Below are 17918 nucleotides of genomic sequence, written 5' to 3'. Positions count from 1 at the left end.
CAAAGAAGATTTGCGAGGGAAAACATAAAACATCCTAGGGGTTAAGTTTATAGGGACTTCACATTTTCTATGAGAGTCTAAGAGGCTGAGTAATATAGAGCGTGCAGTCTTCACAAAATATGTACCCCACTCAAGTACGAACAGACCCAGAAAATTCATCTTGGCTGTGTAATTAAGCCAAGTTGGTTAGAAGCAAATTTACCGACATTCTCATTTCCACGAGAGGCGTCTTTTTTCTTCTCTAGAAATATGTTCGGTGTGAAGGGTTTCTTATTTGATGGGGTCAAAAGCAATGGAGAACAGGTGTCAGAGAAGACTGTCTAGAGTGGAAATTGAGAAAGTCCAGTATATCTGCTATGAATAATATTTCAACCGATTTTTAACATTCCCCAAAGCCACAGATGGCTCCACGCTCATCCTCAATTTACTGTGTTTAGCTCAGGCTCCTCCTGGAATGCAAACAGTGTAAATATATTACTGACATGAAAAATCCCAGCTACCTCCCCTAAAACACACACGCACACTCCCAGCAACACCAAAATTCATTATTTAGCACATTATTTATTCTTTAGTGTTAGAAATGAGATATACAGTAAACACTTTGGAGGATGAATATACTCCAAAACCTGTGCATTCAGTGACAAATCACACATCTGCTGAAGCACAGAACAGCAACACGCACTGAATGTGTAAATACTGATGCACAGATAAGATTTCTTTTATTCTGCCTCTACAGAGGGAGCATTGAAGCAGAGAAATACAGCACAGTGCGTGCAGATAAAGATGAATATCTGGGGTTCAACCCTGGTTATTTTCAGTAGTCTTTGGAAGGGGAAAAGAAAAAAAAAAAAAAAAAAAAGAGTGTGAATATGGTCTGATGAGACTCAGAGAGACCACAACACCCAGAGAGAAAAAACAGCCCCCCTCGCAGATGTGTATGAGATTGCAGGAGGCTGCAGGAAAGTAACAGAGCTGGGAGCAGATAGAGGTGGCTCGTCTCTCCCTGCTCTCTGCCAGCGCATCCCATACATCACTGCAGCTCGGCACTCTTCTCCTGCTCATCAACAAGTCGTGAAGGATGAGAGGCGCCCATATTGTCCTGACAGCCGTCCGCCGTGCATTCTCAATCACACATTATTACCACATTCATATTCATTTCCATTGACACGCGTCCTTTCCCTCCGCTCAAATTAAACCAAAGAGGATGCAGAAAGGGAGGGAGGAAAGGGGACGATGGAGAGGGAGAAAGAGGGGGAGTTGATGATGAAATGCCGGCCTAGGCCACAGCTCATTGCATTCCAATTTGCATGCAAATGGTTTAGTGTGAGAGCAGGGCCTATATCATCACGAGTGAACTAGGGCAGAGGCTGAGAAACAACTCTAATCTACTGTCCAGGGACACAGCCCAACAGACTGCCATGAGTCACCAAGCAGCGCGATTTAGGCACAAATCCACACAAAACCCCATTTCATGCCCACACGAAGCCAACTCCCGTGTGTGGATTCTCTACCGGTCGTAAAGGACAGCGTACCTATTAGAGGGTCAATTTCCACAGGAAGTTGGTACTGCTGGTCCTGCACCGTTGAGCCCTGATGACCTGACAGAAGAAGAAGACAGAGTGGATTAATATTGCAATTGTCTGGCCTTGCGGAGTAGGTGCTGGGTTTGAGGTCATTATAACACGCTGAAAACTATAACCATAAAGTCAGAGGCTCAAGAGTCGCTCCACAAATTAGACATCAGTGCTGTCAAAAAGCTATCGAGGCCATTCGGAGCACAAAGTATTACAAAACTAATTAATTATCCTGACAAAGTCAACTATAACATATTCACAGCAAGTGATATTTAGTCTAATTAACTCATTTTAAACTGGATTAAGTCGTCATGCATATACCCATTATGTTTAGAAAACTTAGATTGTAGAGTGAGGTAACAATTTTACCCTTTTACCACAAGTTTAGCAAGTAATCTCTCACGATAGAGCTTTTTATGTATTGTTTTAGTGATTTCAATTATGTTTAGCTGATATAATCATTCATTTACTTTTAACCTGTGTATTTTTTGGGCAGTTTATCCTTTACATTTAGTTTAACTTTTTCAGGTTCACTCTATCCATTAATTAATTGTAATAGTTTAGCTAATTTATTCACCAATAACCTGATTTTGATTTTTTTTAAGATTCACATGTAATTATCAGTATGAGTATTGTACACTTGTGTCACATCGGCTCTGAAATTAAAAAATAAAAGTAAAAAATGAAATGTGATACGAAAGTGTGCACTGCTTTCAACACACTCATAATTTGTCATTTTATTTCATGCGTTTATTCTGAGATTTTAAAAGCAGTTTTGGCAACTTTGCTCTGCACATCATTTATTAAACAGACTCCAGTGGGTCCCTACAATTAATCCACTATTTCCAAGCAGGAAAAATTGCCCAATATGGCCAGCCTGTGGTATGCATGGATGATGTCTAATTCCAGTGAAATCTGATCAGTGTTCATCCTCGTAAACTTAGATATCAAATTTAATATTTCTTCTAGGGCAGGATGGACGTTGAGTAAATAAGGTTTTGTGTAGTAAGCGGCTGATGTATGGAGGTGGACGTGGGACCTAATGCTGGCTGCTACATGTGTCACATTTGATACTGCTATCTAGTAGACACAGTCAACTGTCTCCCAAATCAACGTCCATCCTACAGAGACGAGGCAGGTTGATCTTCTGATAAATTAGAAGCTAACGTATGGAGGAGAAATGAACAGAAGCAGCATGAAAATAATTATGTGAAAGCAAACTCAGTTCAATAACAAGGATCGTTTCTGTCTGCCTGAGATTTTATTTTTAGTCATCGCTTCAGCTCATTCGTTTCAATGCACATGTTCGTGGCTTCAAGTCTCTCACCTGTCAGGCCCTGCCACTTGTTGACCGCAAAGAGGCGGTTGGCGGTGACAGTGATGATGGCAGGTGACGTCAGACCTGCCTGGGTGTTGGCCGCTACGTGTGTCACAGGAGAGTTGGATGGGAACTTCAGTACCATGATAACATCCTGCTGCATCTGCTCCGTAAACATCAGAGGCGTCTGCAGGAGAAGATACTGTTCAGGGCCCCGGGACAGACGACGCGATGAAGGGGAGAGACGGGGAAATAGCCGAGGTGTGGCGCGACGGACGAAGAGCGAAACGCAAAGATGAAGGAAGCAGTTGGTGAAAACGGGGAGGAAAACAAAAACACAGGGAGACGGAGGAAAGAGAAGGCCAGAGAGAACGTTAGGAGGCTTGAGGAGGATAGTGGTAAGCAGCAGCTAAGCAGCACAAAAAAGCTAGCAAAGAGTTCAGAAGAAGGCAAGAGTCTGCATTTGAAACAACGCTACAGTAAATGAGGAGAGAATCTCAGAACAACATTTAAGTTTTAACAGAGAAACTGAAGCAGCCGAAACAAATGTCTGTTGATTAATATTTCCCCTTCAGTGTGCACAGTAATGATATTATACATCATATATTAGACATTTTATAGAAGAAGGCAAAGACGCCATAGATTTCACAAGCTGACTACAGTCTGATGTCCAGTTTGTATTTGTGTTCTAAACTTTTCTTTTAAATGAGGAAGACTGAGCAGATGTAAAAGAAGAATTATTGTAAGAAAACACCAGATTATTAAAAAAAGAAAAGATCCTTGTGCATGTCGGCAGGGTAGAGAAGGATTCTTAAGTAAACTGCTATACTGTACATGCAGTGTGTGTATATATGCACGCACTGCATGTCTATACAGCATCTGTGTAAATGTTTTACTTTTTTTTTTTTAAGATTGCAACTGATCTGCATGCTTATCAACCAATCTGATGAACATAAGTCATTACATAGACTTTAAAATATATATGTCTAATAAAGAAACACCAAATTTCTCTGAGTTCAGGTTGTTGTTTTTTTTGTTTGTTTGGCTTCATTAAAAGCCCCCAAAATATGTTGAATTTACAGTAATAATAAAAAGAATATCCTTGCAAACAAGTAACTAATTTTAAAAACTTGTACTATCAGCTGACTAACAGACTATACAAAGACAGAAAATGACAGCAACTTGCTAGGTTGCACTAGATTTATTCTTGTAAAAGCTGAGCAAACGGCAGGAGAGACCATCTCTAAAACAGTCATAACAAAAAAGTAATTTCATTGACCTATCAGACTGTTTCCTCTGCTTAGACAGGCTCTACAGCCATTTACAGAGTGTTTGTACTAAGCAGCTCTAACAGAAAGCTATTTTCCTCCTTGTGTGTAAAGAAGAGGAACATCAGTGTTTAACATCAAGAACAGACCTGAGTAAATCCGGTGTGTCTGACAGCTAACCAGAAGCACTGACAGTATCATTACCACCAGCATGGGCAGATGCCGACACTCTGACAACACGCTCGCACGAAAGAGGATGGAGAGAAAGTAGAGAGCAAGATCCGTAAAAAGCAAAGAGAACAGCGTGTTCTGGAGCAATATGGAGCTGCGGGGAGGGAATTAAAGTGTTTGAAAAATGGTGCCTGAATATTATGTTTGAAAACTATGGTGCGGCGGTGTAAAAATAAAAACATTACACAGGAATTCACCCGTACAGTCGGGCGCTGGATTCAAAGCAATCGTCTGCGTTCGTGTCTGTGTGCACGCGCACGCTGGGTGGTGGTCTACAGCCAGCTGTCAGCACCACAGGGACACCGCGCTAATAGGGACTCGTGGGGCCTCGGTCCATCACAGGCAGGCATGCTGACTAAACTCCTTGGCCCTTAAAGGGCCGTCACATCAAAACTTCCATTTGTTGTTGATCATCTTTTTTTTTTTTTTTTCCAGCTCAGGTGGAAAATCTGGCTCAGACCCAGGTTTCCAGCACGAAGCTGTGCTTTTCTCCAGAAATCTCTTTCTAAACGCACATGCACACAAATGTTTGTGATCTCTCCCTTTCACACACACCTCACTAATGATGAGTGAGGGGATGCTTTCAAAACCAAGGCTATTTTCCCACAGTGGTAGATGGAGAAAGCGGACACAAGGTAAAGGAAACATGAAAAGAGGAAAATTAAACAGAACAGTTCGGGGGGCAGAAAGGTTTTTGCCGAGTGCTGACCAGAAATCAAAGACAAGAACTGGACAGGTAGAAGAACTGATGATCAGCTGTTTTCTGACCCACCAGAGCTTAACCTGGAGAATTAAAAGATACTGGAGTATATGCATTCATTTTTGAGATGATTGTCAGTGTCTACTCACCACTTGCATGGCCGAGCTTCGGGGCGGGTGTGGCTCGATTAGCAACTGGCAGGGGGTTTGTCCGAAACTCCTAATCTGAGACTCCACAGCCTGAGTGGGGAGGAATAAAAACACAGAAATAAAGAGAGATGTTAGAGGTTTTCCTCTCACTCAAACTATTCTTTGATAATTGTGTCCTGCGATCTATTTCAATGAAACAATAACGGCTCAGTTTCTAAGTGAAAAATGGTTATATTCCACTCCGCTGTGTGTGAAGGTCATATTATTATCTGATAAATGCTACAACAATCTAAGATTAATGTCTAAAAGAAAACAAAACAAAGAGGAACACAAAAGCCCATAGAGCTAGGGAAAAATGCGTGCACTTGTGCTCAAGCACACATGGACACGGTCTACATATAAACACACTTTTTCACAGTCTGACACTCACTCTCTCTCGCACACACATTTACACACAAACACCAATTTCTCCTCCGCAACCACACAGAATCAGAGGAGGGCTGGGCAGGCGGGCTTGTAGGCTTGGTTAGGTGGTGTTAATGAAGAGGTATAGGACCATAAATGTCACAGCAGACGCCGGCTGAGCAGCCTCTGGACATCATCACACAGCTCACTGTCAGGCCAGCTAGCACGAAGTGGGAACACGCCCACAGCACAGTATGGACAGATGAGGCTACGCTAAAGTGCTGCAACACATTTGCCCACGATACCGTTCTGTAGGTTGAAAAAAGCCAAACATTTTAATTATTGTTACATTTATTAGCCTTGTTATTAACCAAATTATTGCTTAAATGTATAATAATGTCCCCTCCCCAAGAGTTATCGCCACAGACGTTTACTGAACAACAAGGAGAAAACCTGGGGAAATTTCAGAAAATGAAACCAGCAAATGCTGCTTCATGCACGACTATAGGAAGATGGTTAAAACTGTAGATGGCGCATTTGTGTTAATTAATCTTATTAAGGGTCGCAAGTGCCTCATTTAGGAAACATTTTGAAAAGCAATCACAGCCAGATAACACACGCAAGCATTCAAAATTTGCATGTGCACAAAATCCTCTTAAAAAACAGAAAATGATGCAATTCAGTCTCAGCAGAAATGTATATAACAATAAGAGTAAGCAAATAGTAAGCAAAAGCAGTCCTGTGAGACAAACTCGGTGTGATGGATAGTTTGTAACAGGGACAGGAAGAGGGAAAATGACCAACACAAAATTGTGACAGACCCGTCAGTATGTTGGTGTGCTCTGTGACTGGCTGTGTAGGAGTGACAGCTTGTGTGTGTAGGCTGAGACGTTTGAGTCGACTTGGCGCAGCCTGAGAATGAGCTCATGGTTGAGGCCTGCGTATGGTATTTCCATGAGAAAAAAAAACCAAAAAAAAAGTTGGGAAATGAGTCTGCTCATACCCATTGTCTGAAACTAACCAGAAACCAGAGAGGCAAGTAGTGATTGTAACTGTCTATTACAAGGTTTCATCAGCCTCTTTAAGACCAAGAATCCAGCAACAAAAGCTCTACATCATGTTATTTTTATGTGAACACTGGTCTTTATACTTTTGTGCACTTTTAAGAAGCAATAAAATCTCAGGTTTCCTTCTTTTTTAGTCTACTTTTATACATTTACATCTGAATAAGAAGAAATTTACTCCAAAGCCTCTGAATAAGATGGTAATAATCCAGCGCTAGCTCATAAAATCCTTCGGCACAAACGCATGAGCAGTACTTCTTATGGGAGGCTAATTAAAATAGAAAAGAATTCATGGTTTTATTCATAAATTGCACAACAATGGTTGTGCTTGTTCATGAGACTGGAAGGGACAGTGTCCGTGTTAGAACAAGTGTCTGCGGTTTTGTGTTCAGGCCACAAGTGCATTTTCTACATGTGTGCAAGCATGCCAGATGTAAAAGGCGATGCTCCTGTTATGCAGTGATGTGTGATGTGCATTTATTAGCACTGGTCTGTAAGACTGGATTTAAAGGTCCGTCACAGTAAACTGATCAACACTGTGTAACACTATCATGACATTTCCCACCTCATCCACAGTTAGCCTCTTGGTGGGAGGACATGTGACATAACTGCATTATTCAAGGTCAAAATGCTGCCCATCTCTTTGACTACACAGGAAAGCATTTTGCGTAAGCTCAAAGCCACTCAACCTATCTTCATTAAGTGCGTATTTGACATTTATGAGGCTGTGGAAGGCTGGAAAGTGGCTGAGTCTAGGTCAGCATGTCCTATCCTGTATGCCAATGCAATGCTCAGGTGATTATATGAGGGGCCTTCCACAAGGCCAATCTCTTTTGGGAGCATTGGCCCATGTCTGATGAAGGTTTTCTGTATTCTATACATTTAAATGGCCGAGACGCCCTCGGCTCAGATGTCTCAGCCTGTCCTTTGATTTACTCAGTCGCTTGACACGATAGATCTCCATGTAAAACATGCTGCTTTATGCAAATCAACCCCCTCCTCCAAGGGAAAGAAAAAAAAGACCAATAGTTTTGTATTTCTCACAAGCAGGAAACTGGACAGATTGTATCATTGGTTTTAAACGTCCACCTTAAAATACTGAGACAACTCTATGCAGAGGAGGTCACATTGTCCAGTGAAAATAAACCAGCAGGTTTTATGCTTAGTGAGTGACTTTGGCTTACTGTCGAAGCAGGTTGACTCACGTGGGCATATATTTCCAGTCTTCTGCCGAATTACGCAAACGGCAAACAACTCAAGCGGGGCTCTGTGTTTTGTCGCTCGTGTGAGAGGTGGTGGGATTTTCCATAATCACATGCGAAAGAGGGGAAGCCCTGTACAACGATGAGAAGGCTACACAGGGCGCGTTTCTCTTTATACACCGAGAGGCAACACAGATGTGCATGCAAGCCATCTATGTGCACACGCGCACACACAGATGAAATTTGGGGTGGGAGAGGGGAAGCAGGAGGTAGTGCAGGAAGTAATCATGGTTTTGAAAAACACAGCACTGGTCTCCACAGCACTCACTAATCTGTGCTGAGATATTCCAAACTTTCTCCCGGAACAGAAAAGCACACATAAACACACAACCGTGTGCATTTATGCTGATGAGCACACATAAATATACAAAGGTATACACATACCAATGAATGAATGTATACATATGCATGCATATGTAGAAACACATCAAGGTATGAGCCACACAAATCTTGTACGCGTGTATTTGTGTGTGGGCTACAGGGAGAGTTAGCCTCTGTGAAGCAGCATGGCAGGAATACAGAAATCAGCTCAGCAAAAATACAGAACCCTCCAGCCCGGTCTACTGCATTTTCCCACCTAAATATACACACACAAAAACGTACATGCACACACATCTGTGAACCGCCCCCCTGACACTGAGCAGCCCCGGGGCCTGTCCTAATGCGGGCTTGTCTGGCCGAGACCACAGCTCAGACTGAAACAGTTGTCACTCAGTAATGGCATACTCTAGGGACACTTTCAGACCCCAAACCCTCAGTCCCAAAGCTCCTGCAGCCCTCAGCCACCCCCAGCGCCCAGCCATGACGAGCCCCAGGCCTGGAACTGTGGTTCCACCTTCTGCATAGACAGGGCACGTTTCCTTCCGCACAAACACAGTTGAAGGAGAGCCTTGGATTAGCTCACTGGGGTAATGCTTGTTTGGTTTATTTAACTAATTAAAGTGCTCAGGGAGTTTTCTCCCAGCAAACTGCAATCAAAGCATCAGCGAGAGAGCCCGCGAGGACGAAACAACAAGAAACTTTTTTTTCCCCCTCCTCGAGGCAGGCTAACTTTACAGCATTACAGATATGATGACTACTGACTTTTAACATGAGCTTCTGTACTACGCTGCCACTGTAGTCTTTCAAAACATCAATTAATAATTTTAATTAAACTACACCAATATTCATGACTACACCCTGTATTTTCCAGACATTTCACACAAAAGTTTGACCCAGTGCACCAATACAGAACACTTCAAGCTAGAGACAGTTACACTAATTTGTTTATAGTAAAATGCTAAATGTGGTACCAAAGCCACAGACAAATAAAAACCTCATTCAGAAGCATACAAATCCTAAGTATGCATCCTTAAAGTCAGCAGTCGAAGATGCTTTTTCAATGCCACTCAAATCACAAGCACCTCCCTCTGAGGCCTGTGTGTGTGTATGTTGGTAGATTATCAATCCCATTGTCACTGGAACAGCTTGGCAGAAATAGTGGAGGCACCAGTGATCCAATTTTCTGCTCTGTGTGTGTGTGTGTGTGTGTTAAACAGAAGAATGGGTAATGGGCTGAGAGTAGAAATGACCGGTGAACCCAGATAATGAATCTGCATGTCTGTGTATGTGTATGTGTGTGAGAGAGAGAGTGAATAAAGGCCAAAGCACATCTGGATGGGAATTGGGGTGAATGAGGTGATAAATCAAGGATCTACCCCTGGTGCCTGCGATGCTCCAGTCACTGAGCATGAAGGGCAGCAGTACAGTGGAGGCAAAGGGTGTTTGCCTGCTTAGTGTGTTCTGAACTTATCACCATTTATACGTTAGCACCATGGTGAGTGTCTCTTAAAAGTGAAAACGTGGCCTTTTCTTGACTGTTCTGTTCTTGTATTTAGGTGGGGCACCAAACAAACAAACAACGACAAAACTGTGAAGATGATCTGTTTGAACTTTAACTGAGATCCGCCTGCACATTTTGTTTGCCCTTGTATTGGAGTTTTCTGTATGGATGTTTCCAGATCTCAGAAGTTGCCTACAAACAGCCACAACAACCAGTAATAAACACGAATAATCACTTAAAAGAAAGCCAACGCCTGGTTACTTTACTCTGGAGAGAAAAGAAATAGAATATGCACCCCTCTTGGCACTAAAATGCAGATGTCAAAAAGGCTGATGGGAGCAGGGTCAATTGGCCCGCTGCTGGCTAGCTGCCTTTTACAGCAGATTGGTGAAGTTGTCAGGCTTGTTTGGCTGTGGGCAAGCTAGCTGTGTTTTTCTTTTCAACACTGTGTTTTGTCTGGTTGCTTTCGGGCAGGACAGTGTTGCTTGTGTGTGCAGCAGTACAAAGTGAGTGAACTGAATAATGAATGAAAGCCAAGGAGGCGGCTTAAAGGCGTTAAAGTGGAACACTTGGTGGAGTGCTTTCAAAAGGTATCACACAAAGGAAAAGGCTTCGCTCAGCAATACTGTGTGGCAGATTGTTAGCTTAGCTCTCCCATGCCACTCTACAAGCACTTTAACATGGCTAATGGCATCAAAACCTTCCTGACATACAGATGCAGAGGGTGGACATGTGCTTTTATAATATAGCCAGATTAAGCGTCCATCTGAGAGCACTGCTGCTCAGGAGTACTTACCTCTAATATGGAATTTTTCTCCTTACTCAGCATGGTCTGCGAAGGCAGTTAAATCAGCTACGTGTATTAAAATGTGTGTGTGTTGATGCACGCACTGTATCACCTCTCTGAGCATGGGGTCGTTGATCGAGCTGAGGTTGACTGCGCCTTCATAGGTCAGATAATAGAAAACATTGAGGGCTCTGGCGGCTTCGGGTCCCTGCTGCTTGTAGCCGAAGATCAAATCGATCCACTGGTGAAGCTGGCAGGACACAAACTCGCTCTCCAGTGCCTTTAAAAAGAGGTGAAGCCGGAGAGTTAGGTTTATCTAGGATGTCAACAGATGCAACAAAAGGCAACTCCCCTAACATCCCATTACTGAACAGCAGTTATTACTAATACCCCTCAAAGGTGAATTTCTCAGAGAAAGCGGAATATTCTTCTAATTGTTCCTCTGACGGAATCTGCCAATGATTTCTATAACGAGCAAAAAGCACAGTAAATCCATATCTGATCATAAGAGAGCATCAAGACATTAGAGGACTCTTGTAGTTCATTAGGGAGCCATTTCAGCTTCTGTCTTTGTTCTTTTCTCTGCTGGTCGTGAGCGGATAAGAGCACCATGTTGCTCTCCTGCAGACGTCGTCATAACGCCACACATACAAGCCGTTTTCTCTCCTCATTAGCGGGCAAAGGAGGGAAAAAGCATTTATGGTTTCCTCATAAAAACCGACAATTGTGTTAATTTGTGTAAAGCTGCTGGCTCACAAAAGCCCTCTAAACACAACCAAATTAGAATGAGGCAGCCCTTGATTGTCATTGCTGCCTTGTGTCACATTAATTTGTGACAAAACATTAGCCTGCGCTACACTTAAATGGCAATTTATATCATTTAAATTTTTACTGCGGAGACCAGTGCATCCCTCACTTAAATGTGACTTTCTGACAGCTCATTCTGCATCTAATTCCTCCCCACTCTGTTAATTACGACTTTCAATCAGGGAGCCGAGCACACGTCTGAAGAGGAGAGTGTGCGCTTTAGGTGTGATGCTGGTTTTTAACGCTGCAGCTTGACTGACTAAATTTGTGATGCTGTCACGAATCTCATCATCCCAGCTGATGAGAACCTTAACAGTGAAACTGCATTTCGGTTCCCGGAGATGAAAAAAAAAAAAAGATCAATAAACAAAGATATAAAATGTTTTTATGGCTTAATGCTGCAATAATCAAACGTAAGCAAAGTCTGATCATCGTGTGTTTTCATCTGATTTAGCATTGCGCACAGATTGTGTGACTGTATACATTTGTAAGCGACACATTACTGCCCCTGTATTCCCCAGATGCATTATGTATGTTTTATTTAAAATGTCCCTGTATATACAGTAACTTATGAACACATAACAGTTTTAAAATGTTTATTACCCTGTGAGTAAGATGGATAACCACGGAGGCAATCAATCACAACTCAAATACAATAAATTTGTACGAATCCTTCGATGCAACAAAGAGCTTAATGGGAGTTTGACTGATTTTGTCCTTATAAATAAATCTCTGGTTTATAGCTAAGGTGTATCCAGCTACAGCAATGAGAGCAAAAGTTAGAAAAAGCTGATCTGGCACAGGATATCTGATGAAATTCAAATTCCTGCTAAGTTGGTCTTTGAGGCTCAAAATGTTTCAAACAATACCCGACCCTACTTTAAAAAGTGCCGTCTCGTGCACAGCTTGTCACTGATGTAGCATTAAGCAGCATGTTCTGTAGCATTATGTATTTTTTTATTATTTATTTATTATTTTCACATGTGAGAACTGTTCTGAAAGCTGCAGATTCAACAGAACTAGCAGGCAGAGGGATCTGTGTATTCCCTACTGTCTATGATCACACTCAAAAAACAAATCTAACCGTTAGTCTTAAGATAAAACAGAACACCCCTGGTCTAGACTCCATGTCTGTCTGCCTCTCTGGCATCGCCATAGTCACATTATGTCATAGGGCAGCCCTTTTTATTAATGTTACATGATAAGCCAGAAAAATCCTCTTTATTCAAACTCCCTTTAATAGCAGAGGTTGAGTCGTGCGTGTATCGTGTGTGTGTTTGTGTGTGTGAGGGAGAGATCAGTTCATTATGCACTAGGATTGACCTTTGACAGGCCCTGCTCCCCTGTTTCTAAAACTAAAGCTGGGGCTGATGGGCATTTAATGTGCACCGCAATCAACTGTCATTCAGCAAAGGGAAACAAAGAGCAGCCGTGTTATTGCAGCTCCCTCTCCTGAGGCCCACCTTTATGGAAATCATTTGCATGATCCATTTGGAGACGGTGAAACAGAGTAAGTGAGAATTTGTGTGCGCTCTGCTGGAATTGGAAGTGTGTATCTGTTTTTGTATTTGTTTGGTTTGTCAATGTCTCCCTGACTCAAGTCTGGATGTAGGAACTTAACCTCAGCAGATCAAGCTTAGAGATTCAAAGAGTATCTGCCTGCAGTAGAAAAGCCACGATCGTATCACGTCAAAGGTGTCGGGTGTGTAAATTGTACGCAATAGCAGTGGTATCAGGCAGATTAGGATTCAACTACTTTAATCTGCCCCTTTATCTAAACTCGGGATTTTACATCATGAGCCGACGTCAGAGAAAACATCTTAATAGAAGAAGCTTAGGGAAAGGTGCCATTGATCAGACTCCACTGAACAGAATGAAACCAACAACAAACTCATCCAACACTTAATAGTACAGCTATAGTACAGGGAGCCACACACACACACACACACACACACACACACACACACACACACACACACACACACACACACACACACACACACACACGAAAAACACATGATAATTACACAAAGATCTAAATACAAAAGCAATCAAAATTTCTAAACCTCAGCACCAATAAAGCCTAAAATATTGAGTCATATTGAATTCAGTTGCAACAAATCAAATTCACAAATCCAGATCAGATTCACATCTGCCAAAAACACAAATGCTAAACCTTTAAACTCTAGAAACCAGTCAGTGACATCATCCTTAACATTCAATCTGCGAGGCACACCACTGCATTAGGCGACACTATGATTGACATGAGCCCAGTGCTTTATTTTGTTTTGGTTTTCTTGCTCTTCCTATAAAAACTTACACTCTGAGATCGAGAAGTCCCCATCACTGACATTGCTTAACTGTGTCACATTTAACAATGACAACTACTGCCAGCTACTTCAGTTAACCTTTTTCAAAATGTCATATTGGTGACTCATTTATTCACATTTTCGGATGGGAGGAGGGGAAGCAACAGAGTAAATACAATTTTTTCCCATTTGCCTTTTCACAATAATAAAATTATATACTCAGAAAATACCACACAATACTATGCAGGTACTCAATAAACCTAATTTCGATTTATAACAAGAAGATTACACCTAAGGAACATATTTATAATCCATCAAAGAAACCTAAGTGAAGTACAGAAATTAGGCATGTTCTGATAACTCATTAACAATGTGTCATGTGAGCAGCTGTGGAGACGTTTCCACATGTGGTGCCACACTGTGGAAACAGTTGAGCAGAAGGTTGAGGCAGATAGTAGATTCCTGAGGTGGGATCTGGTGCCACTTTAGGAGAACCAGGCAGGATTATTGATGGGCCAATTAGCAGCCAGTGTGTGTGTCATCCCCATCCACAAGGGACTCTCTGATAATTAATGAATAATTTAGCATGCCTTTATGTAAATGCTAGAAGGGGGTAGAAGTAACTGGAATCCCACATTCCTATTGTTACAGATTTGACAAAGTACACCTTCGAAGCACAGGGGAGGGTGGGGTGGGGGTAAGGGGGTCCCTTTTGTTGTGTGCTCTGATTTGTTTCCAACAGCAACAATAATTTGGAATATTCTCCTAAGGAGAAGAATGATACATTTACCCAAATCATTTTTCCCCATCAAAGCCGCCATGTATTCAAATGCATATAATTATATAGTCTTTGTGAACTGCATGCTTATTTTGCTTGTGTTCCAGCATGCCGCGCTGTGATGTGGATTCCAATGAAAATGTATCATAATGAACAAGTCTCGTCTGCGTGCAAGGCTCGGGTTACTTTAATCCCTTCCTTTGTGAAACATCTGTAGCTGGAGTGTAGACTTTAAGTTTAGAAAGAAAACCCAAAACGCTCAAAAAGAATGACAGTTTGACTACATGTCTGTCAATATGTTACTCTTTAGAGGGACCTGTACTCTAGACTGAGGATTTAAAGACATACAATCCTAATTTAAGACATCAGACAAGAAACACCAAGTGATTGCAATTAACCAGCTGGTGGACATTAAACTGGGGTTGCTTTGAGTCCTGAGAAGCAAAACTGAGAGCGTCTGATCTCCAGTCAGTAACCGGCCCACAGCCTCATCTTGAAAAGCTTTTTCTGCTCGCAGGTGGGAAATTTATTATCTTTATTTTAACCTCATGTGGGACCTCTTGTAGTGATTATCTTTGCTCTGCTTAAAAGGAAAACTGCGTGTCCATACTACAGGTTTACGCTGGGCCTATCTGTGAAGGTTCTGTGCCTCGCAGTGGTTTGCGGTTAGCTTTATGGTCTGGATTGAGCTGGATTTCACTTCAGTCTTAACGAGGTGACAGTGAACGCTTTCCTCCTTGCCTCACTGGTCCTTAAAAACCCTTTTAAGGACTTATGGAGAGCTGTCCGTAAGGATGTTAAAACATCACTTAACAAATCAATGCGCTCATTTGCATGCCAACGGTGATGCAAGTGTATGTTGCACGTGCGTGTGTCGCCGATGGTGTGGGTGTGTAATTAAAGGCACATGTTGTGTGCAGAGCCGTTGTCAGCGGCAGACTGTTTTCGTTCGTATTGATTACGGATGTATAAAACAAACACTTGTCAGATTTGGATACATTAAAATGACTGTTTCAGAACAAGCTGATTAAAAACATCCTGAAAACCACATTCAGTACGCTTGACAGTCAAACATCGTGTTTTCACGTTTAAAAATGATGATCCAAGGACACTGAATCGGTAGTCGGGACCAAGTTTTGTTTAGTCATATTCTTTTTGGGCATTTTATTAAATCAAATCATAAATCCGCCCATCAAATTTATATTTTAGACGACATCTCTAATGGAAACTGGCCTAGTAGTTTTACCTTAGTACAGCTTTATTATCTCACTTTTTGATTCTCTTTTCCTTCTCCAAGTTCAGCAGCCTGATTTCCTTCTCCCTCCCTTCTATTTGTTCTCCCACTTACCCCTTTCTTTTCCTCTACCAGTCATTTGATCCTAAGGATCAACTCCTCTGGAGTTTCCTTGCCCTGAGGTTGACAAGCACTCTGATTAAAGGGCTTATTAGCTTGCAGAAAATGAGAAGCTAATTGTCATTGTGAAGCACGCAGAGGAAGCCTGTAAACAGCTAGAAGAGAGGGGGCCCCCAACATAGAAAGGCAAGGGGGGCGTATGACGTAAGGAATGAGATCCTTAAAGCAGCCATGCAGCTAACGAACCATTTCCTTTATTCTCATATTCACACACACCAAGAAAAACCCAGATGGGCCGCGTGTGTTACTTCAGTCCAAAACCCCACCTCCTTTCCGGCTCAGCTAATTAGACAGGTCGCAACTGTGAGAGTTCTGGATATGGTTCAGTGGAGGAGGCACTCGTCGGCAAGTGGAACCTGAAACTCTAACCCTAATTCTCGGCTGCTCTCTCCTCCCATCCTTCTCATTATCTCCCGACCACTTAAAAAGCAAGAATATCATGTTAAGGGGTGAAAAGAAGCAGAATGAGTAGTGATTGGGAAAGTCGCCACAAAACAAACACATCATGGTGGATTTGATCCAACTTACAGCCCAGACAATGGAGTAAACACTACTGATTGGGTGGCACTGAATCCAAGTTAGATAACAATAAAACTGTGGTGTCTGCATCCATTTAGATTTAAGTTCATGCATGACTGTAAAAATGCAAACTAAACAATGATGCCTTAAAAAAATACATTATTATTACAATTGTTATTAAAACAACTGCTAACATTATTATCATTATTATTATTATTACTACTACAACTGGCAAGAACCAAGAGAAGCTAAATCTTAAACACTGTTCACAAGCACCTGCGAAGGACATAACCATCTGTCCACCTCCACTCCAAAAGCCTAACAAGCTAGCAAATACTTCACCGGTGCCACAACGCAATGGGATCAAGTGAGCAAAAGCTAAGTCAACAGTAAGAGCTGATTACACACAGAAACGCTGAAGAGGGCTTCTGCTTCTGGATGAAAGAATATTTGGATAGCTGTTGAGAGAGGCATTATTGTCTCAGATGATTACAGAGTTGGCTGCAGGACTGTGTGGAGGTGTGGAGGCTTCTCAGCACAGATTGGAGATGATTAGGATGAATGGCTCAACTGATCAGCTTGAGTGTAGTTAGCCTTCAAGCAGAGGTTATTAGGGTGTGGGGTTATGTGGAGCTGCAGCTTGTTAGTGCGAGACTGTCTGCGTATGTACGTGACTAGCAGCTCCAAACCATAAATACATCCTCAAGGAAACCCATGGACTATGCTCATGAAATGTAGAAGGAATATGCATGAATTCAATGTGACACATTTTGCTTCATTTTCAGAAATATACCGTTACAAAACTAAATAAACACTCAGAAAATACCACAAGAACAAGAGTATACAGCAAAGCATCCCTGCTTTGCGCTAAATTCTAACAAAGTGTCCTAAAAAAAACACCCTAAAATAAGATTGCATCCAATTTCCATCACACAATTTTATTCATGCAAGCCTTTGTTTTTGAATATGTCAGTCATCTTCTGGGGTCTTTGAATGTTTACACGGCATTTCCTGGGAACCTATACAACAGCTGTATGGCTATTTCCTTCTCGTATGGATAATATAAGTATGACAAAAACGTCTTAAAGAATTTATCTGCGTTCATGCTCCAAGAAACACACCCTTTGCCCCAACTCAAACGAATAAGTACAAGTGTTTCTTTAAATAAAGCCAGGATTACAAACACGGATATTCAGGAGTCTGAGATGCAGCACAGAATAATGCTGCAAAAAAAGTGCCTCAGTACACTTTGGCAGAAGTAAAATGAAAGCATGGAGGAGTGCAGGAAAGGGAGAAAGACAACATTAGTGAGTGAGTATGTCAGCAGGAGTAGATCATCCCATTTCTCAGGCTCTCATCGGGTCCGCCATTACGTCATCGAAAGGGAGGATAAACGAGGGGAGGGGGAGATGAGCAGGCAAGAGAGGGAGGCGAAGAAGAAGGGGGGACAGCTCGTAAAACACCGAGCACACAGTAAACATGTCTGCCCTTATGCATGACAATACCCCTTC

The 17918-nt window shown here is 42.0% G+C and overlaps 1 protein-coding gene and 1 long non-coding RNA gene across 5 annotated transcripts in view; one reads left to right on the top strand and one right to left on the bottom strand.

The window, feature by feature from the left end:
• The window catches only part of lrba (LPS-responsive vesicle trafficking, beach and anchor containing), a 177328-nt gene that overhangs the window by 12031 nt on the left and 147379 nt on the right, over nucleotides 1-17918 (bottom strand). For 3 of the 4 annotated variants that reach the window (XM_085458995.1, XM_085458996.1, XM_085458997.1), the window contains 4 exons: nucleotides 10693-10860; nucleotides 5241-5330; nucleotides 2902-3079; nucleotides 1533-1598 (listed from right to left, as the gene is read on the bottom strand). In XM_085458995.1, coding sequence (XP_085315121.1) covers nucleotides 1533-1598; nucleotides 2902-3079; nucleotides 5241-5330; nucleotides 10693-10860 — 502 coding nt within the window. Of the gene's footprint in view, nucleotides 1-1532; nucleotides 1599-2901; nucleotides 3095-5240; nucleotides 5331-10692; nucleotides 10861-17918 lie in introns of all 4 variants that reach the window. The other variant, XM_085458994.1, reaches the window with a different exon arrangement.
• Nucleotides 1-17918, top strand: part of LOC146707587 (uncharacterized) — a 45978-nt gene that overhangs the window by 6529 nt on the left and 21531 nt on the right. The window lies entirely within an intron of this gene.

Source organism: Copadichromis virginalis, linkage group LG6, assembly GCF_057382275.1.
Source record: "Copadichromis virginalis isolate Kocher_CV1m ecotype Utaka linkage group LG6, C_Virginalis_male_GT1.1, whole genome shotgun sequence".
Classification (NCBI taxonomy): domain Eukaryota; kingdom Metazoa; phylum Chordata; class Actinopteri; order Cichliformes; family Cichlidae; genus Copadichromis; species Copadichromis virginalis.
This window is presented reverse-complemented; position numbering and strand designations above follow the sequence as displayed.